Raw genomic sequence first — 8,723 nt, 5'->3', positions numbered from 1 at the left:
TTCAAGAGTCGCTGTTCTCTTGTATTCAGCTCAGATCGTTCCTCTTCCAGTCTTTGCTTCTCACTTAAAATCAAATGTCTTTCTTTGTCATTATCCATCTTCTTCTGATTGACCTGCTCTTTTTCTCCTCGGATGTTGTTCATTTCTGTTTCAACCTTTTCTTTGGTCATCTTTATTTGACCGTCCAATTCTTCTCGCTCTTCCTGAACTTTTTTCATTAATTTTTCTAGATCTTCTGTCATTCTTTTGAATTCTTTGTCTTTGCTTTCTCTTTCTTTTTGCTTCAACACAAACGTGTCAACAACACCTTCAAGTCTGCCTCTTTGAGTCTGGAACTGAAGGATGAGATCTTTGAGTTGTTGGAGTTTGATTCTGAGAGTCTCTGTTGACTTGATTTCATTCAAGAGTCGCTGTTCTCTTGTATTCAGCTCAGATCGTTCCTCTTCCAGTCTTTGCTTCTCACTTAAAATCAAATGTCTTTCTTTGTCATTTTCCATCTTCTTCTGATTGACCTGCTCTTTTTCTCCACGGATGTTGTTCATTTCTGTTTCAAACTTTTCTTTGGTCATCTTTATTTGGCCGTCAAACTCTTCTCGCTCTTCTTGAACTTTTTTCATTCTATTTTCTAGATCTTCTGTCATTCTTTTGAATTCTTTGTCTTTGCTTTCTCTTTCTTTTTGCTTCAACACAAACGTGTCAACAACACCTTCAAGTCTGCCTCTTTGAGTCTGGAACTGAAGGATGAGATCTTTGAGTGTTTGGAGTTTGATTCTGAGAGTCTCTGTTGACTTGATTTCATTCAAGAGTCGCTGTTCTCTCGTATTCAGCTCAGATCGTTCCTCTTCCAGTCTTTGCTTCTCACTTAAAATCAAATGTCTTTCTTTGTCATTATCCATATTCATCTGATTGACCTGCTCTTTTTCTCCTCGGATGTTGTTCATTTCGGTTTCAGCCTTTTCTTTGGTCATCTTTATTTGGCCGTCCAATTCTTCTCGCTCTTCCTGAACTTTTTTCATTATTTTTTCTAGATCTTCTGTCATTCTTTTGAATTCTTTGTCTTTGCTTTCTCTTTCTTTTTGCTTCAACACAAACGTGTCAACAACACCTTCAAGTCTGCCTCTTTGAGTCTGGAACTGAAGGATGAGATCTTTGAGTTGACTTTTCTCTCTGATTATCCCATCAAACAGACTGCTAGCGTCTTCTCTCTTCTTTTGTAATTCAGACTTGGTTATTTCCAACTGGTCCTTTTGCTCTTTCATACCTTTCTTTGCTTGTCGTAATATGTCAGATTGTTTCTGGATGTCCGACCTCATCCGCTCCAAGTCCAGTTTGTCTGTGTTCATCATCTCAGTCATTCTGTCCATACGCTGTCTGTACTGTTTCTCCTCTGCTTTAAGTTCATCCAATTCTTGTTTTCCCAAGTCAGCCCATTGCTTCTCTTTATTTTCCATGGCTTCTCTCCAGGTGATGGTGTCTGACAGAATAGTTTTTAGGGCTTCTTTTTCTCTCTCTAAAATTTCACTGTAAGAAGCCATGTTTTCTTTCTCTTCATCAAAGGCTACAAGCTTTTGCTCCAACAGCGTGTACATCTTTCCAGTATTGTCATTGTTTTGTTGCAGTCGGACCATTTTCTGTTGGATATCTTCACTCATTCTTTCTTTGAGTGTTTGGAGTTTGATTCCGAGAGTCTCTGTTGACTTGATTTCATTCAAGAGTCGCTGTTCTCTTGTATTCAGCTCAGATCGTTCCTCTTCCAGTCTTTGCTTCTCACTTAAAATCAAATGTCTTTCTTTGTCATTATCCATCTTCTTCTGATTGACCTGCTCTTTTTCTCCTCGGATGTTGTTCATTTCTGTTTCAACCTTTTCTTTGGTCATCTTTATTTGACCGTCCAATTCTTCTCGCTCTTCCTGAACTTTTTTCATTAATTTTTCTAGATCTTCTGTCATTCTTTTGAATTCTTTGTCTTTGCTTTCTCTTTCTTTTTGCTTCAACACAAACGTGTCAACAACACCTTCAAGTCTGCCTCTTTGAGTCTGGAACTGAAGGATGAGATCTTTGAGTGTTTGGAGTTTGATTCTGAGAGTCTCTGTTGACTTGATTTCATTCAAGAGTCGCTGTTCTCTTGTATTCAGCTCAGATCGTTCCTCTTCCAGTCTTTGCTTCTCACTTAAAATCAAATGTCTTTCTTTGTCATTATCCATCTTCTTCTGATTGACCTGCTCTTTTTCTCCTCGGATGCTGTTCATTTCTGTTTCAAACTTTTCTTTGGTCATCTTTATTTGGCCGTCAAACTCTTCTCGCTCTTCTTGAACTTTTTTCATTCTATTTTCTAGATCTTCTGTCATTCTTTTGAATTCTTTGTCTTTGCTTTCTCTTTCTTTTTGCTTCAACACAAACGTGTCAACAACACCTTCAAGTCTGCCTCTTTGAGTCTGGAACTGAAGGATGAGATCTTTGAGTTGACTTTTCTCTCTGATTATCCCATCAAACAGACTGCTAGCGTCTTCTCTCTTCTTTTGTAATTCAGACTTGGTTATTTCCAACTGGTCCTTTTGCTCTTTCATACCTTTCTTTGCTTGTCGTAATATGTCAGATTGTTTCTGGATGTCCGACCTCATCCGCTCCAAGTCCAGTTTGTCTGTGTTCATCATCTCAGTCATTCTGTCCATACGCTGTCTGTACTGTTTCTCCTCTGCTTTAAGTTCATCCAATTCTTGTTTTCCCAAGTCAGCCCATTGCTTCTCTTTATTTTCCATGGCTTCTCTCCAGGTGATGGTGTCTGACAGAATAGTTTTTAGGGCTTCTTTTTCTCTCTCTAAAATTTCACTGTAAGAAGCCATGTTTTCTTTCTCTTCATCAAAGGCTACAAGCTTTTGCTCCAACAGTGTGTACACCTTTCCAGCATTGTCATTGTTTTGTTGCAGTCGGACCATTTTCTGTTGGATATCTTCACTCATTCTTTCTTTGAGTTGTTGGAGTTTGATTCTGAGAGTCTCTGTTGACTTGATTTCATTCAAGAGTCGCTGTTCTCTTGTATTCAGCTCAGATCGTTCCTCTTCCAGTCTTTGCTTCTCACTTAAAATCAAATGTCTTTCTTTGTCATTTTCCATCTTCATCTGATTGACCTGCTCTTTTTCTCCTCGGATGTTGTTCATTTCTGTTTCAACCTTTTCTTTGGTCATCTTTATTTGACCGTCCAACTCTTCTCGCTCTTCCTGAACTTTTTTCATTCTATTTTCTAGATCTTCTGTCATTCTTTTGAATTCTTTGTCTTTGCTTTCTCTTTCTTTTTGCTTCAACACAAACGTGTCAACAACACCTTCAAGTCTGCCTCTTTGAGTCTGGAACTGAAGGATGAGATCTTTGAGTTGACTTTTCTCTCTGATTATCCCATCAAACAGACTGCTAGCGTCTTCTCTCTTCTTTTGTAATTCAGACTTGGTTATTTCCAACTGGTCCTTTTGCTCTTTCATACCTTTCTTTGCTTGTCGTAATATGTCAGATTGTTTCTGGATGTCCGACCTCATCCGCTCCAAGTCCAGTTTGTCTGTGTTCATCATCTCAGTGATTCTGTCCATACGCTGTCTGTACTGTTTCTCCTCTGCTTTAAGTTCATCCAATTCTTGTTTTCCCAAGTCAGCCCATTGCTTCTCTTTATTTTCCATGGCTTCTCTCCAGGTGATGGTGTCTGACAGAATAGTTTTTAGGGCTTCTTTTTCTCTCTCTAAAATTTCACTGTAAGAAGCCATGTTTTCTTTCTCTTCATCAAAGGCTACAAGCTTTTGCTCCAACAGTGTGTACACCTTTCCAGCATTGTCATTGTTTTGTTGCAGTCGGACCATTTTCTGTTGGATATCTTCACTCATTCTTTCTTTGAGTTGTTGGAGTTTGATTCTGAGAGTCTCTGTTGACTTGATTTCATTCAAGAGTCGCTGTTCTCTTGTATTCAGCTCAGATCGTTCCTCTTCCAGTCTTTGCTTCTCACTTAAAATCAAATGTCTTTCTTTGTCATTTTCCATCTTCATCTGATTGACCTGCTCTTTTTCTACACGGATGTTGTTCATTTCTGTTTCAGCCTTTTCTTTGGTCATCTTTATTTGACCGTCCAACTCTTCTCGCTCTTCCTGAACTTTTTTCATTCTATTTTCTAGATCTACTGTCATTCTTTTGAATTCTTTGTCTTTGCTTTCTCTTTCTTTTTGCTTCAACAAAAACGTGTCAACAACACCTTCAAGTCTGCCTCTTTGAGTCTGGAACTGAAGGATGAGATCTTTGAGTGTTTGGAGTTTGATTCTGAGAGTCTCTGTTGACTTGATTTCATTCAAGAGTCGCTGTTCTCTCGTATTCAGCTCAGATCGTTCCTCTTCCAGTCTTTGCTTCTCACTTAAAATCAAATGTCTTTCTTTGTCATTATCCATCTTCATCTGATTGACCTGCTCTTTTTCTCCTCGGATGTTGTTCATTTCGGTTTCAGCCTTTTCTTTGGTCATTTTTATTTGGCCGTCCAATTCTTCTCGCTCTTCCTGAACTTTTTTCATTATTTTTTCTAGATCTTCTTTCATTCTTTTGAATTCTTTGTCTTTGCTTTCTCTTTCTTTTTGCTTCAACACAAACGTGTCAACAACACCTTCAAGTCTGCCTCTTTGAGTCTGGAACTGAAGGATGAGATCTTTGAGTTGACTTTTCTCTCTGATTATCCCATCAAACAGACTGCTAGCGTCTTCTCTCTTCTTTTGTAATTCAGACTTGGTTATTTCCAACTGGTCCTTTTGCTCTTTCATACCTTTCTTTGCTTGTCGTAATATGTCAGATTGTTTCTGGATGTCCGACCTCATCCGCTCCAAGTCCAGTTTGTCTGTGTTCATCATCTCAGTCATTCTGTCCATACGCTGTCTGTACTGTTTCTCCTCTGCTTTAAGTTCATCCAATTCTTGTTTTCCCAAGTCAGCCCATTGCTTCTCTTTATTTTCCATGGCTTCTCTCCAGGTGATGGTGTCTGACAGAATAGTTTTTAGGGCTTCTTTTTCTCTCTCTAAAATTTCACTGTAAGAAGCCATGTTTTCTTTCTCTTCATCAAAGGCTACAAGCTTTTGCTCCAACAGTGTGTACATCTTTCCAGCATTGTCATTGTTTTGTTGCAGTCGGACCATTTTCTGTTGGATATCTTCACTCATTCTTTCTTTGAGTTGTTGGAGTTTGATTCTGAGAGTCTCTGTTGACTTGATTTCATTCAAGAGTCGCTGTTCTCTTGTATTCAGCTCAGATCGTTCCTCTTCCAGTCTTTGCTTCTCACTTAAAATCAAATGTCTTTCTTTGTCATTTTCCATCTTCATCTGATTGACCTGCTCTTTTTCTCCTCGGATGTTGTTCATTTCTGTTTCAGCCTTTTCTTTGGTCATCTTTATTTGACCGTCCAACTCTTCTCGCTCTTCCTGAACTTTTTTCATTCTATTTTCTAGATCTTCTGTCATTCTTTTGAATTCTTTGTCTTTGCTTTCTCTTTCTTTTTGCTTCAACACAAACGTGTCAACAACACCTTCAAGTCTGCCTCTTTGAGTCTGGAACTGAAGGATGAGATCTTTGAGTTGACTTTTCTCTCTGATTATCCCATCAAACAGACTGCTAGCGTCTTCTCTCTTCTTTTGTAATTCAGACTTGGTTATTTCCAACTGGTCCTTTTGCTCTTTCATACCTTTCTTTGCTTGTCGTAATATGTCAGATTGTTTCTGGATGTCCGACCTCATCCGCTCCAAGTCCAGTTTGTCTGTGTTCATCATCTCAGTCATTCTGTCCATACGCTGTCTGTACTGTTTCTCCTCTGCTTTAAGTTCATCCAATTCTTGTTTTCCCAAGTCAGCCCATTGCTTCTCTTTATTTTCCATGGCTTCTCTCCAGGTGATGGTGTCTGACAGAATAGTTTTTAGGGTTTCTTTTTCTCTCTCTAAAATTTCACTGTAAGAAGCCATGTTTTCTTTCTCTTCATCAAAGGCTACAAGCTTTTGCTCCAACAGTGTGTACACCTTTCCAGCATTGTCATTGTTTTGTTGCAGTCGGACCATTTTCTGTTGGATATCTTCACTCATTCTTTCTTTGAGTTGTTGGAGTTTGATTCTGAGAGTCTCTGTTGACTTGATTTCATTCAAGAGTCGCTGTTCTCTTGTATTCAGCTCAGATCGTTCCTCTTCCAGTCTTTGCTTCTCACTTAAAATCAAATGTCTTTCTTTGTCATTTTCCATCTTCATCTGATTGACCTGCTCTTTTTCTACACGGATGTTGTTCATTTCTGTTTCAACCTTTTCTTTGGTCATCTTTATTTGACCGTCCAACTCTTCTCGCTCTTCCTGAACTTTTTTCATTATTTTTTCTAGATCTACTGTCATTCTTTTGAATTCTTTGTCTTTGCTTTCTCTTTCTTTTTGCTTCAACACAAACGTGTCAACAACACCTTCAAGTCTGCCTCTTTGAGTCTGGAACTGAAGGATGAGATCTTTGAGTGTTTGGAGTTTGATTCTGAGAGTCTCTGTTGACTTGATTTCATTCAAGAGTCGCTGTTCTCTCGTATTCAGCTCAGATCGTTCCTCTTCCAGTCTTTGCTTCTCACTTAAAATCAAATGTCTTTCTTTGTCATTATCCATCTTCATATGATTGACCTGCTCTTTTTCTCCTCGGATGTTGTTCATTTCGGTTTCAGCCTTTTCTTTGGTCATCTTTATTTGGCCGTCCAATTCTTCTCGCTCTTCCTGAACTTTTTTCATTATTTTTTCTAGATCTTCTTTCATTCTTTTGAATTCTTTGTCTTTGCTTTCTCTTTCTTTTTGCTTCAACACAAACGTGTCAACAATACCTTCAAGTCTGCCTCTTTGAGTCTGGAACTGAAGGATGAGATCTTTGAGTTGACTTTTCTCTCTGATTATCCCATCAAACAGACTGCTAGCGTCTTCTCTCTTCTTTTGTAATTCAGACTTGGTTATTTCCAACTGGTCCTTTTGCTCTTTCATACCTTTCTTTGCTTGTCGTAATATGTCAGATTGTTTCTGGATGTCCGACCTCATCCGCTCCAAGTCCAGTTTGTCTGTGTTCATCATCTCAGTCATTCTGTCCATACGCTGTCTGTACTGTTTCTCCTCTGCTTTAAGTTCATCCAATTCTTGTTTTCCCAAGTCAGCCCATTGCTTCTCTTTATTTTCCATGGCTTCTCTCCAGGTGATGGTGTCTGACAGAATAGTTTTTAGGGCTTCTTTTTCTCTCTCTAAAATTTCACTGTAAGAAGCCATGTTTTCTTTCTCTTCATCAAAGGCTACAAGCTTTTGCTCCAACAGTGTGTACACCTTTCCAGCATTGTCATTGTTTTGTTGCAGTCGGACCATTTTCTGTTGGATATCTTCACTCATTCTTTCTTTGAGTTGTTGGAGTTTGATTCTGAGAGTCTCTGTTGACTTGATTTCATTCAAGAGTCGCTGTTCTCTTGTATTCAGCTCAGATCGTTCCTCTTCCAGTCTTTGCTTCTCACTTAAAATCAAATGTCTTTCTTTGTCATTTTCAATCTTCATCTGATTGACCTGCTCTTTTTCTCCACGGATGTTGTTCATTTCGGTTTCAGCCTTTTCTTTGGTCATTTTTATTTGACCGTCCAATTCTTCTCGCTCTTCTTGAACTTTTTTCATTATTTTTTCTAGATCTTCTGTCATTCTTTTGAATTCTTTGTCTTTGCTTTCTCTTTCTTTTTGCTTCAACACAAACGTGTCAACAATACCTTCGAGTCTGCCTCTTTGAGTCTGGAACTGAAGGATGAGATCTTTGAGTTGACTTTTCTCTCTGATTATCCCATCAAACAGACTGCTAGCGTCTTCTCTCTTCTTTTGTAATTCAGACTTGGTTATTTCCAACTGGTCCTTTTGCTCTTTCATACCTTTCTTTGCTTGTCGTAATATGTCAGATTGTTTCTGGATGTCCGACCTCATCCGCTCCAAGTCCAGTTTGTCTGTGTTCATCATCTCAGTCATTCTGTCCATACGCTGTCTGTACTGTTTCTCCTCTGCTTTAAGTTCATCCAATTCTTGTTTTCCCAAGTCAGCCCATTGCTTCTCTTTATTTTCCATGGCTTCTCTCCAGGTGATGGTGTCTGACAGAATAGTTTTTAGGGCTTCTTTTTCTCTCTCTAAAATTTCACTGTAAGAAGCCATGTTTTCTTTCTCTTCATCAAAGGCTACAAGCTTTTGCTCCAACAGCGTGTACATCTTTCCAGTATTGTCATTGTTTTGTTGCAGTCGGACCATTTTCTGTTGGATATCTTCACTCATTCTTTCTTTGAGTGTTTGGAGTTTGATTCCGAGAGTCTCTGTTGACTTGATTTCATTCAAGAGTCGCTGTTCTCTTGTATTCAGCTCAGATCGTTCCTCTTCCAGTCTTTGCTTCTCACTTAAAATCAAATGTCTTTCTTTGTCATTTTCCATCTTCTTCTGATTTACCTGCTCTTTTTCTCCACGGATGTTGTTCATTTCTGTTTCAACCTTTTCTTTGGTCATCTTTATTTGACCGTCCAACTCTTCTCGCTCTTCTTGAACTTTTTTCATTATTTTTTCTAGATCTTCTGTCATTCTTTTGAATTCTTTGTCTTTGCTTTCTCTTTCTTTTTGCTTCAACACAAACGTGTCAACAACACCTTCAAGTCTGCCTCTTTGAGTCTGGAACTGAAGGATGAGATCTTTGAGTGTTTGGAG

General features: G+C 38.7%; 1 protein-coding gene across 1 annotated transcript; it reads right to left on the bottom strand.

Annotated features, from left to right (window-relative positions):
- Nucleotides 1–238: 238 nt before the first annotated feature.
- Nucleotides 239–5,206, bottom strand: LOC142401409 (uncharacterized). The gene is made up of 4 exons (XM_075486801.1): nucleotides 3,129–5,206; nucleotides 912–2,096; nucleotides 391–512; nucleotides 239–281 (listed from the first exon to the last, which is right to left on the bottom strand). The coding sequence occupies exons 1-4, from the start codon at nucleotides 5,175–5,177 to the stop codon at nucleotides 239–241; spliced, it is 3,399 nt and encodes a 1,132-aa protein (XP_075342916.1). The 5' UTR covers nucleotides 5,178–5,206.
- Nucleotides 5,207–8,723: the final 3,517 nt, after the last annotated feature.

Source organism: Odontesthes bonariensis, chromosome 16 (assembly GCF_027942865.1).
Source record: "Odontesthes bonariensis isolate fOdoBon6 chromosome 16, fOdoBon6.hap1, whole genome shotgun sequence".
In the NCBI taxonomy this organism is placed as follows: Eukaryota; Metazoa; Chordata; class Actinopteri; order Atheriniformes; family Atherinopsidae; genus Odontesthes; species Odontesthes bonariensis.
This window is presented reverse-complemented; position numbering and strand designations above follow the sequence as displayed.

Coding starts and splice junctions, on each gene's coding strand:
- LOC142401409 (XM_075486801.1), bottom strand. CDS start 5,177: ATGAGTGAAGATATCCAACAGAAAATGGTCCGACTGCAACAAAACAAT. Junction 2,097..3,128: donor TCCGAGGAGAAAAAGAGCAG/GTCAATCAGATG, acceptor AATGAAATCAAG/TCAACAGAGACTCTCAGAAT. Junction 282..390: donor CGACTCTTGAATGAAATCAA/GTCAACAGAGAC, acceptor TTTGTGTTGAAG/CAAAAAGAAAGAGAAAGCAA.